Source organism: Physeter macrocephalus, chromosome 21 (genome assembly GCF_002837175.3).
Source record: "Physeter macrocephalus isolate SW-GA chromosome 21, ASM283717v5, whole genome shotgun sequence".
NCBI classification, from domain to species: domain Eukaryota; kingdom Metazoa; phylum Chordata; class Mammalia; order Artiodactyla; family Physeteridae; genus Physeter; species Physeter macrocephalus.
The window spans coordinates 93,488,772-93,509,189 of NC_041234.1; the positions used below are offsets into that span (position 1 = coordinate 93,488,772).

At 44.6% G+C, this 20,418-nt stretch overlaps 1 protein-coding gene and 1 long non-coding RNA gene across 6 annotated transcripts; one reads left to right on the forward strand and one right to left on the reverse strand.

Moving 5' to 3' along the window:
* The first annotated feature begins 583 nt into the window (after positions 1-583).
* Positions 584-19,916, forward strand: ATP1B4 (ATPase Na+/K+ transporting family member beta 4). Of its 5 annotated transcripts, XM_028482377.2 has the most exons (9): positions 589-868; positions 1,323-1,479; positions 4,770-5,031; positions 9,084-9,212; positions 9,473-9,577; positions 12,298-12,494; positions 13,146-13,202; positions 15,821-15,916; positions 16,650-19,916. In XM_028482377.2, exons 3-9 carry the CDS (start codon positions 4,842-4,844, stop codon positions 16,809-16,811), a joined length of 936 nt encoding a protein of 311 aa, XP_028338178.1. In that variant the 5' UTR covers positions 589-868; positions 1,323-1,479; positions 4,770-4,841; the 3' UTR covers positions 16,812-19,916. The 5 variants fall into 5 exon arrangements, with proteins under 5 accessions (XP_007116128.1, XP_007116127.1, XP_028338178.1 ...); XM_007116066.3 differs by lacking the exon at positions 1,323-1,479 and having other exon boundaries at positions 584-868; positions 4,770-5,019; XM_007116065.3 differs by lacking the exon at positions 1,323-1,479 and having other exon boundaries at positions 585-868.
* Positions 5,076-7,677, reverse strand: LOC114484672 (uncharacterized). The gene is made up of 3 exons (XR_003677826.1): positions 7,372-7,677; positions 5,782-6,298; positions 5,076-5,163 (listed from the first exon to the last, which is right to left on the reverse strand). It is a non-coding gene; the product is annotated as an uncharacterized lncRNA (long non-coding RNA).
* Positions 19,917-20,418: the final 502 nt, after the last annotated feature.

Sequence of the window (20,418 nt, forward strand, 5' to 3'; positions counted from 1 at the left end):
TTGTTCCCTGCCCTGATGCTAAGGGATAAATATAGATCTCAACCACTACAGAAATTTGGCCAGGATTCCAAGGGGTGTGTGTGTGAGGGGTAGTGCTGATGGGGTCATTCTGACATGTAGGCTAGAAAAAGGCTTCTTATGTCCAAGATCCTCTTTGGGCAGGGAGGGGCAAAGCAGGAGCCTGGCCTCTAAAATCAGAACACATAATCCACCTTTAAGGGGCTGGTTGATTGACACAAATAAGGAATATCGTAGGTGGCTTGGTGTGTGTTTGTGGGGAGGTGGGGAGAGCAAAGGGAATCTTTCCTGACACCCTAGATCCTTTTGCATGAGATCAGCCTTATGAAAAAAGAAAGTTATTCTTGGCCAACTCCCCTCACCCCCAACTCCCACCCACGCCCCACCCCCTGCACACACTGATATCCAACTCTCAGTTGAGAAGAACACAACTTAAGATTTCCATTGGGCCCATAGTAGCTCAGGCGCTAGAGAAGAGCAGGGAGTGGGAAGAGACATGAAGTTCGGGGCGGGGGGGTGAGTCGCTCATCCTCGTGACCCAGAATATCTCCCCCTCCCTGTAATGATGAGCTTGCTTTTCCATAAGGGCTTTCCTTTGATTCAGGGAAGGGGCCAACCAATGAGAGAGGGGCATGTTAGATTATTTTGGGGAAGGGCTCATGCCAGGAGGGTTCACTTTTACTAGGCGCCAAGTATCCCCAGCAACCAGTGTCTCCTGTACCAGCAGAAGCTCCAGAGCTCTCAGCCACTTGCCTGCCTCTGCCGCGTCTTTGCCCACTGAACAGCCATGAGAAGGCAGCTCCGGTCCAGAAGGGCTCCGGCCTTTCCTTACGGTTATCGCTACAGACTTGTGAGTCCCAGGGAGCAGAATATTTTGCTGTCCCTTTTTAGTGGGGTGGGTTGGGGGTTGTGTAGGTGGTGGCTTAGGGCTGCTTCTCCTTAAGATGGGCAGGAACAGTGAAGTTTAAGGAAGCCCATTGTTTCAAGCTCGAGCAGTGACTCCCAGTACCCCACTGCACCCTAAATTGCTGGATTGAAAGAGGAAGCCCCTCTTCCTGTGCAACAAACATAAGGGAAGGGGAAGATGCCAGAGAATAAGGGGGGCTCCTAAAATTTTTTCGTGGGAGTCTAGAATTTGAACAGACCTTTTGGAGTCTGGGAATAGAGGTTTCATTCCGATAGCAAGAAATTTAGCCAAGAGAGAAGGGAAGGGGAAGAGGAAATGAAAGGCGCTGCCTACCCAGCTGTCTCAGTCGCTTTGGGTGGTAGCTTCTTAGGAACCCAGCTGCTCTTTTCTAAAGCAGAAATTCCAAACGATGGCTAAAAGCATGGAATCCTAGATAGAAGTTGGGAGCAGTCCTAGACATCATCTCTCCAGAACCCCTCATTATGTAAAGGAGGCTGCTGGGGCTCAGAGCACAGGAGTGACTTGCAAGTTACTGGAAGAGCCAAAGCGAGAATGTAAGTTTCCTGACTTCTAATCTTGTGCTCTTTCCATCATATTTGCAGCATGCCACTCCCCAGCCCTCTGATCCTCCACCACCCATTGCCTCCCTGCCTGCCACCCCACCCTGCCCAACACTCACGCACCCCACCTTCAATGTCACCATTTATCTCCAGGGTGCATTAGAAATTTTTTTTGAACCCAAAGTTTCTTTGCATTTACTTTGCTAGAAATCATGAATATATGCCGCACGCAGTAGTTTTTTCTGCCGGGAGGTATATTCTGAAATCTCCCCCAGAGAGGGTTGTGATCTGGGCCCCAGGAAGAAACAAAGCTTAATCCATTTTTCTTGGGGAATGTCCACTTATATAACCAGGGAGCTAAGTGGAGACTGTCAACAGCCAGCAGAGGAAGACACGAATTCTTCCAACCCCGTATCAACCTGCGGAGGGCTTCTCGTAACTTTCCAGCCACAGTTTGTAGAATCTCTCTTTTGACATCCCCAAAGTCCCTACCAGGTCTCAGAGCAGTCACGGTCTGTAGGGCATACATAACTATCCCTTACTTGGCATCTTTTCTCTATAATGCTGCTAAAGCGTTGTGTATAATTTCAATTATTTGTCAACTGGTTTGGATTTTAAATGCATCAGGGGATCTTGCTCTTTATAGGGGCTACTTGATCAAATTTTAAAAGAAATTATTTGATGCAGTGAATAATTGGGTGCTAATGTCTCTTTGACAATTAACCAACTGTTCGAATGTTTACAGGGTGTTGCTTAATGCAGGGCACAAATTTATCTTTCGGGTCATACTGTTTGTTTATATATTTGTTTATATGCTTATATATTTAGAGTGCTCAAAATGGAGCCACCTTCTGCCCTTCAGACTCTTTCCTTTTAGGGCAACACGATGGCCCCAGCACACTCACACACACTATCACATGAGGGCAGTGCCACTTTAGGAAACTGACAAAAACAGACCCTCTCATTACCAAAGGATTCCCTACTGGATTCCATTAAATAGTTAGTTGCACAAAAGTGCCTCTCTTGTACAACGTGAGGTTCTCCTATACCTGGAAGCAGGGGAGAAGGGAAAAGATATTTGCGGTTCCTGAAGCTCAGGCAGTGTGAGAGCCGTGGGGAAATTAGCTCTGAGAAGGTTAATTCTTCCTGGGAGGGTAAAGTTTAATGACAAGCCATCTTTAATGGGATTATCGTGAGAGCTCGTAGCTACAAATAAGATCAGGCTGAGGCCAAAGCCAGCTGCCTCCTCGGTGGAGGGCAGGCAAACAGGCAACAAGGAGAGAAAAGGAAGTTTTCCAGAAAATATAAAGGGAATATAAATGTCTCCACGTTGAAATGTTATACTTCAAATTCTCTGAGATTCTCAGTTGCGTTAGATTCTCTGGGGGCCATGATGACTACCCACTACAGTCCAAATGAGTGCTGAGGCTAGAGCAGCAAGCTCTGTGAGAGCATTCCCCCAGAGCTCTGGTTCAGGAGTTTTCAGTCAGGCAGTTATCACTGACGTTTGTTCAGTACCCGCTAGTTACCCAGCTGCGGGCTCCACGCTGTGGAGAGCCATCAAGGAGTTAGAAAATATGGACCCTGCCCGCGGGTGCTCAGAATGTCATTCTGGAGGTCAAATGGGTACATATGTTCACACAAGGGAAAGAGATTTAAGAACATTTATTAATCCATTCAACATTGAGTGATGAGGTTTATTTTCCTAAGCCTTACTCTGTGAGTCCTTGTCAGAGTTGGAAATCTTTGATTATAAGCACCTCCAGTCTCTCGGGAACACAGAATCTAACACATTGTCGTGCTCCATAAACAACCTCTGCTAAACCGCCTCTAGGCACCTGTGCTCAGTGTGAGAAGCATCATTGTCCAGGGTATCAGGAAGCATGGTTCTGAGACTGTCAGCTCTATCATGACCTTGCTGAGTGATTTTGGCTAGATCCTGTCCCCTCTCTGGGCCTCACATGGAGAAGTGAATCTTCAAGGTCCCTGTCAGCGCTGATATGGCACGTGACATAAAGCTGTACATTTGAACAAACTAGAGAGCAATTCAAGAGTGCTTATAATCAAGAGCTAGATAGCGCCGGGCAGACTGAATGCTGAGAGTATAGCCTTGTCACGCTGTATCACTTTTACTGATTCTGAACAATCCAGTTTTCTGACCCTCCCCCCCGGCCATGGCAGCCCTTTTAGCTGAGTGTCCTCTAAATGGCCTTTGAGGAATCAGGCAGGGAGGGTGCAGCACAGAGCCCCTGGCCTCTATCATTTGACACATCCAACCCCAACAGGTGCACAGGCCCCGCCACTCTTCAGATTTGGACAGTGGAGAGAAGGGACAGTGGCCTCAGACCCACAAAGAGCAAAGATCCAACCCTCCAGCCCGTGGCTGGGAGGCATTGGAAATACCATTTGGTGAAGTCTGGGTTTTTCTTTTTTGTTGTTGTTGTTTTTTGTTTGTTTGTTTAATTTTCTTAGAACCACTCGAAGAAGATTACAGTTTCAGATCTCAAGTAATGGCTGCAATCAGTCAATCAACAAATATGTGCTGAGCATTTACTGTGTGCCCAGATTTCTGCCTAGGGTATGGGGCTGGTGGGGGGAAGATGAAGGAAGTATCAGTTGCCGTGCCAGCCCTCAGGTGGTCTGTCCAACCTGCTTAAGGCAGGAGGGGTTTCCAGTGTGGGCAACAGTCAGAGAAGCAGCAAGTAATGCCCCCATCTCTTGTTTCTGTTGGGAAGGCAGTCTAAGTTTTGAGGAGGGGTAGAGCAGCTGGCCTCTCCTCCTGATGTCTGTCCCAGGCTATTTTTAGCCACAGCGTAGGATGGTGAGGTTGAGCAGCTGAAAGTGTACAGGGTGTTAGGACAAAGCTGGCTTGGACTGAGAATTTGCCATCACGGACATAAGTGTCTAAAACTACTCCACCCTCCAGTGTTGAGCTCAGCTCTGCCCTGACAGGCCAGACAAAGTTAAGCGGGAAGCCAAGGCCCCAGGACAGAGTAATGACATGAGCAGTCCTAGGGGAAGTGCCCAAATGCCTGAAGCTGAGAATAAAACTTGCACCTCTATGGAAAGAATATTGGGTCAAAATGGGTTATAGAAAGGATATTTCCTGCAAAAGAACAGAGAGAAAGAAATCTGCCTCTTGTAACAACAGGTATGTTTATGGGTAAGTGGACATCTGAAGCATCTCCAAATATTGAGTCGTTTTCCATTTATTTTGGCTGGTGGGATGTGCCATTGGAAATTTTCTTCGCCAAAAAGGGGATTGTGTTTTGTCACTGTTTCAGGATGATCAGGATGAAGTGAACCAGAACTACTTAGCAGATGAAGAGGAAGAAGCAGAAGAAGAGGCTCGGGTGATGGTGGTACCTGATTTGGAGGAGGAGGAGGAGGAAGAAGAGGAGGAGAAAGAAGAAGAGGAAAAGGAGGAGGAAGAGAGTCAGGCTCAGGAAACAGGCAGTGCCTGGTGGCGGAAATGGCAGATCGTGAACGAATACCTGTGGGATCCGGAGAAAAGGATGTCTCTGGCCCGAACAGGTCAGAGTTGGAGTAAGTCCCAGTTGTCCCAATGCCCCAGTCGGGTGTCCTTTGCTTTTGGCTTGGTGTCCAGGACTCCTTTACCATACGTTGGATGGGCTTGTCTGCAAAGTTCTCTAGCACTTCATGTAACAGGATCACTGCCTAGGGAAATAATGGGCAGATCTCATCAGAACAAACTCCCAAGTGGGTGAGCAAACTTGATTGTATAGCTGAAATACACTGGGCTCAATAGCATTTGCAGTGCAGAGAGACAGTAAGAATGAGTTGGAAAAGTGCAGATTCTCTATCTGTAACTTTGGGCTCATCGTTGATCTTCTCTGAGCCTCAGTTTCCTCACCTGCTTAATGAAGGAAACAGTATCTGCCTTACCTCTCTCACAGGATCAGCCTGAGGCTCCAATAAGATGTTAAAATTGTAAAGTACAAAGTACTATGCAGAAGACTATTCCTAGGATACGAGACCCAAGTCCCTGCTAACCTGACCAAGGGTTTGTACAGCCTCATCATTTCACCTCGTAATATCAGTGAAGGAGAGCTACGGCTGCCCCTGGCCCCAGCTTGCAGGTGCTTTGCGATCGATCCCATGGTGTATAGAGAGAAATGGGTTAAAGGGATCATTTCTAGCAATTTAAGGCTGAGTCCCCATATTGCTTGATCAATGACAGAACTGCGGTCCCCAGCATTTCCTCTTTGTACCACATGCTGCCACCACCTTTACTTCATAGCTTCCCCAGCATGCCTCTCCCAGGGTCCTACTCACCTCTTGAACTATTAATGCTGATCCTTCTCAGGAGATTTAGCTTGTGGTAAAATTCACACTCGCCATAGTCTCTGAACATCCCAGGAAAAGAGCAGCTGCTGGTTTAAATTCAGTTAACCCACAGAAGAAAAAAATAGATAACTCTATGGATAAAATAAGAGTCCCCCAGTGCCAAGGGTCTAGGTTGCTAAAGTCGATGGTCATGCCTTCTAAAGGCCCCTTTGGCTGAGAATTCTCTCCTTTGTAGTTTATGTTTCTAATTCAGCTCAGTCAGGGTGAAACAGCCAGCCCTGCTGCCTGGAATTAGCAATAGCAGGTGTGGGGCTCTGAACAACACCCACCTCCCTTCACCCCTCTTCAGTTCCCAGCCCCACCCCTGCCTATCCCTCGAACTCTCAACTGGAACAAATGTACCATTCAAGGAACATTCCAACGTTCTGGAAGCTGCAGACAAATGCTGGACACTCACTGGGGCTCCAAAAGGGGGCACAGCTGTTTCTCCTTTGCCTAAAGAGGACTGGAAAAACAGGCCTTGTGAAATGCAAGTGTGATTCTGGGAGAGGGAGCCCTACGTTAACCCTTAAACAGCCAGCCATTGGAACTTAACCAGATGAGCTGATCCCAACTGCGCCTGCGGAGAACAATCCATAGGCCAACAAGTGGGGATGAGGGAGGAAGGTTCAAGTGCCCGGGGAAGATATGGCAGTGGGGACACTGCACGGTAGGCCGTATCCAGGCCTCGGGGTAGCGGGTCTAAGGAGAGCCCGGGCTACCCCTGGGCAAAGGGCAAATAGTGATGTTAATGCCTAGGCCGCCACATGCCTTGCTGCCCTCCTGCTTGAGAACTAGGTGCCACTTAAGCACTTACTAACACTGGCCCAGCCTGGACATCAAAATGACCAACATATTCACCCAGGCTATTATTATATTCTGGGCTTTTCCTCTGATAGCTGGGCAACTTCTTTTCTTAGGAGCTTTATGTTATTTTATTGGGTACTGACAAGAATTGTATGAGGTAGTAATATTATTATCCCCATTTTACAGATGCAGAAACTGAGGCTTAGAGAGGGTAAGTAACTTATCTAAAGTCACACAGTTAATAAAGTGGCAGTACTGGGATTCAAACCCAGGTTGGATGAACACTGGAGTTCATTCTCTTGCCAGAACATCATGCTGTCTTCATGAACTCTAGCAATGAGCAAGGCCCTGATGGATAGGGCCTCAGGACCTGATGGGGTGTTTTAATGGAAGGACTGAAGAGTTGGGATCGTGGGTACCTAGTCTATTCAAGATATAACGGTCTATCCAAGCTTGGGTGGGACATTCAGGAGAAAACCCTGGATTACCTAGAGGAGCAGCCCAAGTAAAACTTGGACATTTGGAGCAGAAAGGGTTGGAGAGATCAATGGGTTCAGGTGGGTACAGTGCTTGGTTTTGCCGGGGGCAGGGGGTGGTGTAGCTGAGACAGTTAGACTATCACAGACTCCAGGGCACAGACTCCTGGGCAAAGCTGAGGGGACTCCTTGCTAGTGCCCTTCTCCCATCTACAGCTTCCTGGGCAAGAAGGAAGATATCTCCAGGGGAATGTACCTGTATTCTATTGGTTTCCTCTCATCCATGAAACTGAGCCTTCTGGTCCCCCAGGATGGCTCCAGCTGTTGATCGGTTCCCAGGACGGGGATGGGGGTATAGAGGGATGGAGGAGGAGTCACAGGGCACATCCCATCAGGACAGCAGGCGGGCAGCAGCCAAGTATCACAGGCACACGAGGTGCTGCTGTTTCTTCTCCAGGGACTTCAACTGAATCAATGTGTTCATATTCCAGTTCTGCTTTAGTTCATCTTATAAAACATAAAGGTTCACTTCTAGTTAGATTACTAAGAATTTTTTTCTCCTTTTCCCTACTCCTTTTTTTCTTTTTTTTTTTTTTTTGGTTCATTTTATTTGGTTCATGGTTCAACTTTAAAATTAATATTTAATAAATAAATAATAATTAAAAATGAGTATCTGCTTATAAAAAATTAATATTTGGATTTGGTTTGGGGTACAGCAAAGTTATGTGGTTTGTTCCGGTTTCTGGTTCATGATTCAGTTCAAATCTGTAGCTCCGACATCATGTCACTGCTGTGAGCGGAGCTAGATATTATTTTCTGAGAGAGCCCCAAGGAGGACTTGAAAGAGCTTCTCAGCAGTAATCTCACGCTCATTCACTCATTCTGTGCTACCTAATCCTGGGGCAAACCTAGTGCTAATCCAGCCCACAGAGGAAGAGTTCGCACAACTGTGCTTCTGGTCCTATGGCAATAATAATATTAATAATAACAATGATGAAGACTGCCACTTATAGAGCACTTAGTATATGCCAGGCTCTGTGCTATGCTATTTATATGCATTATTCAATGTTAAGAAGTAAGTACTATTATTATCCTCATCTTACAGATGAGGAAATTGCGGCCCAGAGAGGTAAATAGCATGTCTAAGATTAAACAGTTAGGAAGTGGTAGAGTCAGGACAGGATGTAAGGAAAGGCTGAATTTCAAATATTGTTAGGGATATTGATCAGAATATGAGGTAAGTGCTGAACTTATCCCCATTTTACCTGCGAGGAATCGGGGATGCCAGGAGGTTCTATAACTTATAGCTCACAGGTTGAGCTCACAGGTAGCAGGTGTCAGTAGTTAAGTACAGTTTGCCCCTCTTCCCTTCCCCATCCTGCTTTAGTGTTCTTTTTGAAAAGCAGTCACTTAGAGTTTTGCCAAAGATGAAGAAGATTTGAAATACGTAAAGTGAAACCTCACTTTGCCTTCATTAGAGGCACATCCAGTGGAAACGAATCAAAGGTTTGAATTATAGGCTATGTGAAAAGAAATGCTGTTTTCATCACTTGCAAATACATATAATCACTGGAACCAAGCTGCTAGGACTCTTTAGGGCACCTACTTTAATGAATAGCGAAGAATGATTTGTACTTAGGACATCAACCATTGCCCAGAGGACTCCCAAGCAATTTGCCCTCTGCAGTACTTTAAACTCCACTCCCCTGTAATCTTGTTCACGGTCATCATTTGCTCAGCAAGCCCTTCCATCGGAGATGCTGTAAAGGTAAACTGCAATCAGACCTCTGACGCAATTCTCACCAATTTCAAATTGGTGAAATCTGAATAAGCAAGGACATACTGAATCTGGGGAATTTTAAAAAAAGCCATGTCACGTGTTTGGGTTGTTTCTGGTTCATGAGCTCAAATGCAGAGGCAGGGCTTGTTGGCCAGCACTGACCACCCTCATCTGTGATTGTTCTGCAGGCCTGATCTTAGTCATTTACTTCTTCTTCTATGCTTCCCTGGCCGCTGTGGTCACCCTCTGCATGTACACGCTATTTCTGACCATCAGTCCTTACATGCCGACCTTCACGGAGAGGGTGAAGCCTCCTGGTGAGTGCCCAAATACCCTGTGCTGTCAGAACTTGCTGGACAGAAATCTGCTTGCACAGCATGTTCAGCTTCAATTAACTTTGGCTCTTCCCGGTAATGACTTAGGGATTCAATTATTAAGAGTAAAAGTAAAATGGTACTTAGCAAATTATGGTCCTTTTCATTTTGATTGCCTGGGGGGAAATGGTTTCATGGGAATCGATACAAAAAAATTATCCCAAGAATGGGTTAATATATCCAAGACCTGTTTTCATTGCCAGGAGTTATGATCAGACCCTTCGCCCATAGCCTTAACTTCAACTTCAACGTTTCTGAACCTGACACTTGGCAGCATTATGTGATTAGTCTAAATGGCTTTCTCCAGGGTAAGTTCCTCTGAATGGTGAGAATCTCTTTGGAAAGGTGATGGGTGGGAACTCAAAATTCAAAATTCACTTGGCTCAGAAATCCCAGTCTTACTAGCACTGCCCATTCTGGTTTTTCCTTACCATGCATTCCCCTCAGCACCTGCAGATACAATCAAAACTGCTGTGGTTTGTGATTGTATGTTGCCTTGAAAGCATATAAGCCAGTAAGATGATAAGTTCATTGGGGCAGAGAACTTGGTTTCTCTTCCTGAACACCCTATAGCACCTAGTTATGTCCTGGGCACATCCAGATGGCTCAATAATGATCAATTATAAAAGATCATTTGCGGGGGAGGTAGTGGTGAGAAAAGAAGAGTGTTCTCCAGAACAGGAAGATTCTTGCCTCCTATGTTTTCTCAAGGTAAGAGAATTCATTTCTTGGAGATGATCCATCTTAAAGGAGGAGAAAAAGGGTCTTCATTTAAATAGCAGTCCAAAAGGGAGTTAGAGGAAGAATCTCTGGGTGGCACTCACTCCAACATTTTGACAGCAAGTGTTTTCTATAGCGTCATCAGATACATTTTCAGGGGCGAATGAATGGCTTTCTGAGAAGCCCTTACACGGGGTGAAAACTGAGGTAGCAGCTTGGTTAAGGTTAAACACAGAGCACACAGTCTCTGTATTTATCCAGCTATCAAAGAGGAGCCCCCATGGGTTTACTGCACCTATTATTTGTGGAAAAAAGCCAGGTTTGGTTTTCCTGGCCTGGCTGAAGTGGGGTGATGGGGGTGGCCAACAGAATGTGCACTGAATTAAGAGGATTCTCTTATGTGATAGGAAGTGTTATTTAAATGTGTAAATGTTGTCACTGAACTTTTAACCCTGCATAGCAGAGCCTATCGTCCCCATTGGGGGAACTAAGGCTCAGAAAGGAGAAGAAATGTGATCAAAGTCTCCCAGTAGCAGTAGTGTTTAAATTTAAACCCTTGTTTCTGTTCTCGACACCCTTGCTACTCAAAGTGTGACCCAGGGACCAGCAACATCAGCATCACTTGGGAGTTTGTTGGAAAGGCAGAATCTCAGGCTCCACCCAGACCTGCTGAATGGGGATCCGCAGGTGATCCGTATGTCCATGAAAGCTCGAGAAGTTCTGCTTTTCATAATTCTTTGTTGCTGCCATATGACCAGGAGTTAGAAACTCAGCTTTGTATTGGTAATGCTCAGTGTCATCTTGGTTAAGTCGGAGCTTCAGATTCCTCACCTGTAATTCAGAAATATCAATTCTGACCTGATGACACCGGTGGGGAACATTAGGAAAAGCATTGGGTTTTTTAGTTCCTAAGTGTAGATAATATGCCCTGTTAAAAAGGAACACATCTCTGAAATAGACATCCCAGAGTATCAATTTCATTCCCATGAGGACAGGGATTTTGCAATAAGGGTCATGTCCATGTCACAGTATTTTTAATGGAACTACCTCAAGAGAAACAAGGAGCACATGATTAGAGCTTCTATTTAGCAAGTTGTTATTTGAACATAGTTTACTCTAAAAAAAAAGAGAGAGAGAGAGAGAGAGATTAAAACAAAACCTTGAACTGAATGTAGCTTTGTCAAAGGACAAATAAAGGCTTAGCCATAATTAGAATAGATTTAAAATTCCCAGTTGCTTCTAATATCAAACTCAAGTCACAATCTATTTAGATGAGGATCCAGCAATACGTTTGGAGTTTTAACGCTGGTGGATCGTAGGTGCACAATCTCCTCTAAAAAACTGAGCTACTTGGAACATGAATGCATGGGGGTTGGATCTAACAGGACTAACTGGATTCCATCATTTAGAACCAAACTGGAAATAATGCAGTAATTTCTAAAGCCCAGTTCTCTGGCATCTAGTTGCCCAAAGAGTCAGCTCACAGATAGCCCTTTCCAGCTCTCTCCCCGATATATGTACCTTGGGCACATGTTAAATTCCATCCAGTGTAAAGGGACACTAACTCTGAGTGCCTCAGGTCTCAGTAGACAAGATCTCACCCCCTCACCCTCTCAGTGGAGACCCCTATGGTTGTCATTGTTTTCTGTCTTTCAACCTAAGCTTCTATTTTGCAGTGCTAACTTCCCTCTGTAAAGAATGAGGAGCTGGTTTATCTCCTCCTCTTCGTCTTCCCCCTTCCTCCTGTCCCACAACACACACTTTTCACTGTCTTGCATCGGGTGCCTCTCATTGACCTCAAAGAGAGATGTTTCCTAGGCTGAACTTAAAGAGATGTTAACCCAGGGGCTTTGCCTCCTTATATACGCCATGCCTTGATGTGATTCAATCCTTCTTCCAAAATCCATCTACTATGTTGCCTATTCCTCTCCCAGAAGTAGAAAAGGCAGCCCTCCAAGTTTACAATTTACCGTATCAGAAAAGAAATAATGAAAAATAGAGAAAAGTTATAAAGCGATGAACATACAATCCAGAGACAGATATCGAAGAAGTTCAAGGGAATGAAAAGCAAGGGGACAGGCAATCAAAGTGGGCTGAGGGGACCAGCCCAGAAGGCTTCTTGGAGGGATGTGGCTGATGAAGGGCCTTGGGCACCTGATGCCAGGTCACAGGCCCTAGGACAAATTGAGTGGGCCTTCACAGGGGCACAAGCAAGCTGGAGAAAGGAAACTAGGGAAGAGAACTACTGAAAACATGGCCTTCCTCTGTAGTACCTATCTAACGTGACCCTCTGCCGCCCACACTTTAGGTTATAATGACAGTCTTCAAGAGGAAATGAATGTAGATTGCCCCCCGGGCCAATACTTCATCCAGGATGGTGATGAGGATGAGGACAAGAAGGCCTGCCAATTTAAGCGCTCCTTCCTGAAGAACTGCTCTGGCCTGGAGGACCCTACTTTTGGCTACTCTACTGGACAGCCCTGCATCCTTCTAAAGATGAACCGGGTATATTGGCCCTTGTCACTCTGGCTATGATAAGTGGATGAGTTGGGTAGGAGGGCTCTGGCCGCTCCATTTCTCTTGGGCTCTGTCTTCATACACTGTAAGTTTGGCCATTTTTACCAAGAGCATCACTAGTACAAACAACCAGACAAACCTACCAAGCAATAATTCCTTTCCTCCCTGAACACGTTCTATTGTGATTCTTCTCCAGCACCCCTAAACCTTTGATGCTCTGTCAGGAATGAGATCTTGAGCTGTTTGGAACAGGGGACTGACATGGGGGTGGCATGGGGGACAATTCTTATATCACAAGAAATGCATTTTCCTTCTCTCCTGCCGTGTCTCAGGTGTGGCAGAGCCTTACCAGGCACACTCCTCTTGACCCAGCACGTTCTTTACATTTTCAGGGTAATCCTGCTGCAGTTACCATTGTATGAATATCAGGCACAGATAAAATAAGAAGTAAGCTGAGCTGAGCAGCTCTGAAGATACTTTGCATTTTCTGCTTTCTGTAACATTTCTGAGAGGGCAAAATAGATCAAGTTTATGCCTAAAGAAAGGACAACTCAAGGGGGATTTAGAAAAGCCGTATTTTTACTGTCAAATCTGTTTTGGTTTTTGTTTTTTAAAAAAACGCTGGTTTTCTTTTGCTAGATTGTTGGCTTTCGTCCTGAGCCTGGAGACCCTGTGAAGGTTTCCTGCAAAGTTCAGGTAAAGTGCCCTTTTGAGTAAGTACTGTTAGCACACCTGTTTCATGCAAAAGGGTGGGTCATCCCTTCCAAGGGCTTTACCATGGATGGTTGCCTAAGGGTTAGGGAAAGGGTTAATCTTTTCATAACTACACCTCCATTTATACCTTCGGGCCTCCCTGTTTCCAGAAAGCATTCCATTCATGTGTATTCGTGTGTGTAGTGTTTGTGTGTGTGTGTGCTGATTTATACCTGTGAAAGCCAAAGACTGAACCTCAGCTAAGGGCCACAGCAGGAAACAACAATGTGCCAAGTCATTAACGGGAATTCTGTTTACACTTTTGCTTTTAGCTCTAATTACTCGTTTCTTTGAACTAAACAAGCAGCTTTCATTAGAGTCATTAGTCCCTGCTTTTAAAACTGATTTCACAAAAGAAAAGCAAGGGAATGATATCACAAAAGTTAGGTAGTGTTTGTGGAAAGACAGGCTCTGATCTGTTTCTTAACTTGGGTGGAGGTCTTCAGGGGTCAATTTTCTTCTTCTTCTTTAAATCGTGTGTGTGTGTGTGTGTGTGTGTGTGTGTGTGTGTGTGTGTGTGTAGCCTCCATACTCTTTGACATATTTTACAATATAACATATATAGCAATACAAAAATAAATTAATTAATTAATTAAACTGATTTCACTTTTTGCAGCAATGACCAGTGGCACTGGGTGTTGCAATAACAAATGACTACAAGGGAAGTATAAACAGAACTCCATTAATATGCTAATTAACTGTCCTTCAAGGGACCATTAACTCCTATCTCATCTGTGCCAATTAGCTCCTTTGTAGGAAAAAGCCTACAAAGATCTTGGGTTTGCTGGGGTTTGCTTCTTAAAGCTGGCAGTAGCTCCCTCCTATTTGGTAACACCTACTACACCCCCAGTCCTGGACGGTTGTCTTGCAAATGTGTGAAGCTGGGTAACCCCATTCTCAGTACCAGAAATGCCGCTCAAAACTCCAGTCTTGATTGTGGCAGATCAGAAAGCAACAAAAGGCAGCATTTATTCAGTCAACAGTTCACATTCAGCAAGAATTTATGGATCACTTATTAAGTACCAGGTACTTTGCTAGGTGTTGGGGGTGCCAAGATAAATATGATTCCATCTCTGAAATCAGGGCCATCAAGTAATACAGGTGGGGCTTCCCTGATGGCGCAGTGGTTGCGCGTCCGCCTGCCGATGCAGGGGAACCGGGTTTGCGCCCCGGTCTGGGAGGATCCCACATGCCGCGGAGCGGCTGGGCCCGTGAGCCAAGTAATACAGGTGCTATGAAAGGTGCAGTGGGGACATTAAAGAGGGAAAGGTTAGTTCCACACGAGAGGTGGTGACACTGAAGTTGAGCTTTGAAAGGTCAGGCAGTGCTTGCTAGGTGAACAAGGTAGCAAGGACATTCATTCTGGTCACATATACGTGAGCATGTATAAACATACACACATGTGAGATGTGACTGCAAACCGGTGGAATTGATTCCACACACCATTCACAAAAAAATGAATTTCATTACTTTTTACAAGAATATATAAATAAACCATAAAGACGAACTCAGTCTTAAAGCAGCATATTAATTGGATTGAGTCCTGCTTATAGTTCCCTAGTGGAAACCATTCATTTATCAGCTTACATCGAACCTTGCTGAGAACTGTCCTTTAAAAAAAAAAAAAGAAACACTGAGTCATTATACATTGTATAATAATCAACACTGGTCAAATCCACACCCACTTGTGGAAATCAAGCATGATGAGGTAATTATTAGAATAAACTAAGGAGAGCTCAGTTTATACTAAGAGCCATTATACTATATCGATAGAAGTAATCACATGACCCGAGTGAGTGATTTGCTAGTAGTGATGCACTATTTGTCCCCTAGTAACCTCTAGACCTCTGCTATTTAGGGCAAGCCTAACGCATGGGCAGAATGGGCAGTCCCCTACCTGACATGATATGATGAGGGTAGACTTGTTTATTTAATCATTTCCCCCCTTGCTTATCCTCCTGACCCCACCTCCTGTAATTAAGCACCTCAGAGAATGTGGTCAGAGACATGCATTTAGGTGAGCCAACTACAGGCTGTGTCCCTATGCATCAGGTCCCTGTGCACCGGGTCTGACCTCAACCAGAAATGAGCACACCGTGTGCATGTTGTTGTGGAGTGGGATTTACTAGGCATGTTCCAACTTACACCTGTCTCAGCTCCAAAGTCCAAGACTGGGTACCAGGACCAGTGTGATTCTTTGGAGAGGGGCTGGCATGGTAAGCCCTCTTGCCAGAGCAACACTGGGTACTGCAAGCCCTTTGGAGCCCTTCTGCCTGGGTCCCCTAGGAGCCAGCATAGAGCCATACTGAGAACCTTCAGCCTCTGTGGTCTGGGCCTTCTATTCAGTGTTCTCTGCACTGAAACGCCAAAGCACAGTCTCTCCCTGGAAACACTCCTCTGGGGATAAGTCTGGGCTGAGCTATGCCCCATTCTGCTTTCGTGGTCTTCCTGAGACAGTTGTGGGTCACACAGTGATTTCACCTGGGACACAGGCCCCTTTAGCTCAGGCTCCAACTCACTGAGTGACCCAGCACCTGATATGCACTTGCTTTTACTTACAGAGAGGTGATGAAAACGACATCCGATCCATCAATTACTACCCAGAGTCGGCTTCTTTTGACCTCCGTTACTACCCTTACTATGGCAAACTGACTCACGTAAGTCTGTATTCCCTTCAGTCTTTGCTGTCAGAAAGGGCTCAGAGACAAAGGAAGGGCTGGCTGGGATCTATGCGAATTAGGGAGCAGCAGGTAGTAGCAAAGGGGTGAATAGCTGCTGGCCCAGACTAGGAGTTCCCTCTACCAATTCCTATCCCAACCGCTCCTTTCCAAATCTGAAGGAATCTCAGACACGGTCTGGCCTAACTCCTTCAGTTTACAGATGGAGAGATTAGGGTTCAGAGAGAGGAAGTGACTTGCCCAAGGTCACATAGCTAATTAGTGGCAGAGCCAGGAGCAGACAAATCACTCGTCATTGCACTAAATTATGCCCAAATAATCACTTTCCTGTTTCTCCCACTTAGAGCCTTGGGGCAGTGAAAACTTCATCTCCAGCATGGAGACTTGATAAATACTAGTTCTGGTTTGATTCATGGTCTGATATCTAGAAAATCATATCACGCTGAGCTAGAATTGGTTTTCCCCAGAGGACAATCAGACAACTGACACTGACTTATGAGAGAAATGTGTCATTTCTCCACTGTCCCAGGGCAGAGAGAGCATGTCAGTTGCTTTAGCCATTTGTGACTTGGCATCATGGGATTTACTCAGTTCCTTTTGTGGAGGTTGTTCCATCCTCCTGCACTGATTATCTGATCACTTCCATCCTATTGCCCTCCCCTACATACCCTCCCCTCCTCACACTTAGAATTCATTGTTCTTCCACCTACAGGTTAACTACACCTCCCCGCTGGTGGCAATGCACTTTACAGATGTAGTGAAGAACCAAGCGGTGCCTGTGCAGTGCCAACTGAAGGGCAAAGGCATCATAAATGATGTCATCAATGATCGTTTTGTGGGTAGGGTAATCTTTACTCTGAACATAGAAACCTAAGAACTTCAGGGGGCCACTCCCACCAGTTCTGTTTCTGTTTTATTTCTTGTTACCCTGGTAGCACCTGAATTCTTTTTCTTCAATTGGGACACAGCCAAGTGGACACCTGAGACAGCAGATCATCTTTCCTTGCCTTTGACATATGTTCGAAATGGCATTGTGGGAGCTAGTTGATTTTTAAAGGTAGTCTCTCCTGATGACAAATAGCTTATACTAATTTCCTTTTCTCCCACTTAAAACTAAAACCCATTCTTGCTGCTAGAAGTCTCATTGTAGTGTAACATAGTATCTGATAAAATTCACAATAGCCATGAAGGAGAATTTCCATAATGATTATAAATTCATCATGTTTTCTAAAAATTTGTTGTTTTTAGAGGTAAGATTCCTCCCAACCAGGCTGATAACTAACCATTTTTGTTAACCTGCCTGGCAAGGTCCTTTCCTGAGAATCACCAACCAGACCAATCCAGAATACACCTAGGGCCACCATACCTAGGGAACTCTACATCCAGGTGTGCTTGTGAAACTGGCTGCCTCACATGGACAACTAAATACTGATTCACAGACTAGGTTATCTTCAACTGGGACAGAAGTCAGTGATAACTGGATATTGTCCTGGGATAGACCAGAACATAGACCTTCCCTATAACTTTTTTTGGGAGGTGAGGCCCACTGCAACTGGGGAGAACACCTACCATGTGGATGCGACTGGTATTAGATTCCTTGCTTTATGGTGTAATCATCCAAAGGCAAATGTTCCTGCAGAAAGGTTTGTCTCAGCTTCAGACACAGGAAGAAAACAAGGAAGATCTCCACCAACTAATTCTTCCTGAGCTCTTTGTTTGACAGTAGTGTGATGTTCTTTGAGACCATCAGGGATAGTGTGTTGACCGTCCCCGCCCACACCTCGCTACAGCGTTGGCGGTTGAAATCCGGGTCTCCCAACTGATACGTGGTAAGACAGAAAGCTCCTGCCAGGCCACCCTAAATTCAAGGCCCATTAGCCAGCTTTTCATTTGCTTAAAAAATGACATGAGGCAGATGTTTATCCAGGTTGTGGATCCGCCAGTCTGCTTTGTCTTATCTTTGGCCATGTGACCATTCCACTCCTCCTTAACACCTCCACCAGGGGGAGGGCTGGGACAAGGAGAAAAAGAAAGCATCAGAGAAGAGCACAGTGTCTCAGGGTCCAAAGCAGGGTTAAATGCCACCTAGAAGTATCCAGAGTCTGAATCTCCTCTACAATGTTTACCTTCTCCCAAAACAGGGAACTGACAGTCTGGTAGTGAAGACAGACAAGTAAAGAAGTAACTACAATATAGTGTGACCAGAGTTACAATACTAGTATGTGGAAATGCTATGGGAACATGAGGAAAAGTAAGCTGAGAAAGTAGCAGAGGAAATTTCACATGCAAAGTCACAATCACGAAAGACCATGGTGTGTTTGGGTAACTGTGAGCAGTTCATGTAGCTGGAGTGTAAAGGGCTCAGAGCAATGGCAGGGAGCAGCAGCGGACTGGGCTAGAAATGTATACAGGTACCGAAAGAAGACTCTGAGTTTTATTGAGTAGGTGAAAAGGAGTCATTAAAGCATTTTATGCAGGGAAGCTCTGTGATCATATTTACTTTTTAGAAAGAGCACTTTGGCAGCCACAATGTGAAGGGTGGATTGGAGAGGGGCAAGACTGGGGAACGGGCAGCGAGGAAGAAGAAGGAGTCAAGAATGACGCCAAGGTTTTGAGCTTGGCTACAACCAGTGGGATAGCGATATTGTTGATTAAGACTGGAAATACACGAGTGAAGCAGGATTGGAGAGGAAGATGTTGAGATCACTTTTGGACACTTTAGGCTTTTGATTTCTATTGGTCAGACATTGATGTGGAGATGTAAATATAAGTGGGGTTGGGAAGAAGGAAGTCTGAGAACAAAAGCAGCATTCACTTAAGTGAACTCTCTTAATAAAGTCTAAGCTATTTAATCACGGGAATTTGAGCCACTTATGTAAAGACACCACAGCAATCTAGTCTCTCAGGTAGTGCTTCTCTCTTGGCTTATGGCAGAAAGGACTGTTGCTGCTCTTTGGAATCTCCTTCCCAGACACCTTTCCAACTTTTAGTGACAGAGTAAAGGGGGGTTGACTGCTATTAACAAGTGATTAAAAGACATGCGACAGCAGATTTGTGGAAAATACAAAAAACAATGAAACTGTCTCCTCCCAACGCCTTTCCTTACCAAATTCCATTTTCAAAGCTAACCTTTAAAAAGAAACAAACTTGAAGATAACAACTTTAAAGCCACCTAAAAATTACCTCAAATAACCAAACTCTCGAGATTTAGTAGTAAAAGGTAATAGAACATTAGATCTGGAAAGGATATTAGAGCGTTTAGTGAAAACAACCTGCATTGCATCTGACTCCAGGTCCAGTGCTCTTTCTACTCTGAGCTGCTGCTTACCAGGAAGTACCATCTTTTTAAAAATCAATGAATGATATCCCAAACATTTTAAAACATATGTCAAATTTGAGTTAGAATAGTTAACATTTCACAGGAATTCAACTGGTGCTATATATTATACATAATACATTATCCTGTTAAATACGTTGACTATTAAACAGACAAGGAATTATGAATCTTTTGTCATACGGTATTTCTCATTCAGTGGAATCCATCGTGTCCACAGTTTCAAAGCAGTAATGAATAGTACTACGGCAGTTGGGGATGTCAGCCAGGACATTTAAAAATAACTTTGTTTTACAGAACTGGATATTATAATACATTCACTAAAATTGGATTCTAACAATTCAATAAACTTCTAATGGATTAATTTAAATAGTCCCCCAAACTGTGCTGTACCAGGATTTGATTTGTATACCATCTGTTGCAGTGCACTTGGTTTTACTTGATTGTCAATGAGAAATACTACTTCCAAATGCCTTCATGATTTTGTCCATGCTAGACTTAGGATTTTTTACTTCTTATCCCTCTGAAATTATTATCCTGAAGTTACCTTTCTTAGGCATCTGTTTGCTGGGAATCTTCATATAGAAGACATTAATATTGTCTTGGGGAGTTGTTGACAGCAATAAATTAAAATTAAAAAGGAGTGTATGATTTCCTCTTTCTAAACTGTACCACTGATTTTCCCATAGGAATACTGGGCAGACATGTGGGTGGAAAACTCGACAACTGACAGCCTATTAGTTTAAGACATTTTTTCTTCTTCTCCCTCCCACCTTTTTTTTTTTCCAACTCCTGGGATTTGGCCACAGGAGGATGAAACTAAAAGTTGTTCCATTTCTGAGCATTTTTCCTTTTGCAGTCTTCACACTCCAGTTTCTCGGAAGACTACTTTGTCAGAGTAAACTTCCTTTCTTCATCAAGGTTGAGTTCCAGGATAAATTGTTCTCTTTGTGTAGGAGAAGAACACTATGAGAAACTTTGAGGTGGGGAGAAGGAAGCAAAATTCAAAGAGAAGCTGCAATTGCTTGATGAAAGTCTAGCTAAGTGACTTCGGGGCACATTTGACCCCAAACTGTCTCCCAGAGCAAATCTCTAGTTGTAACTGCAACTAAAAACAGAAATATTTCCACTCCCTTGTTTGACTCAG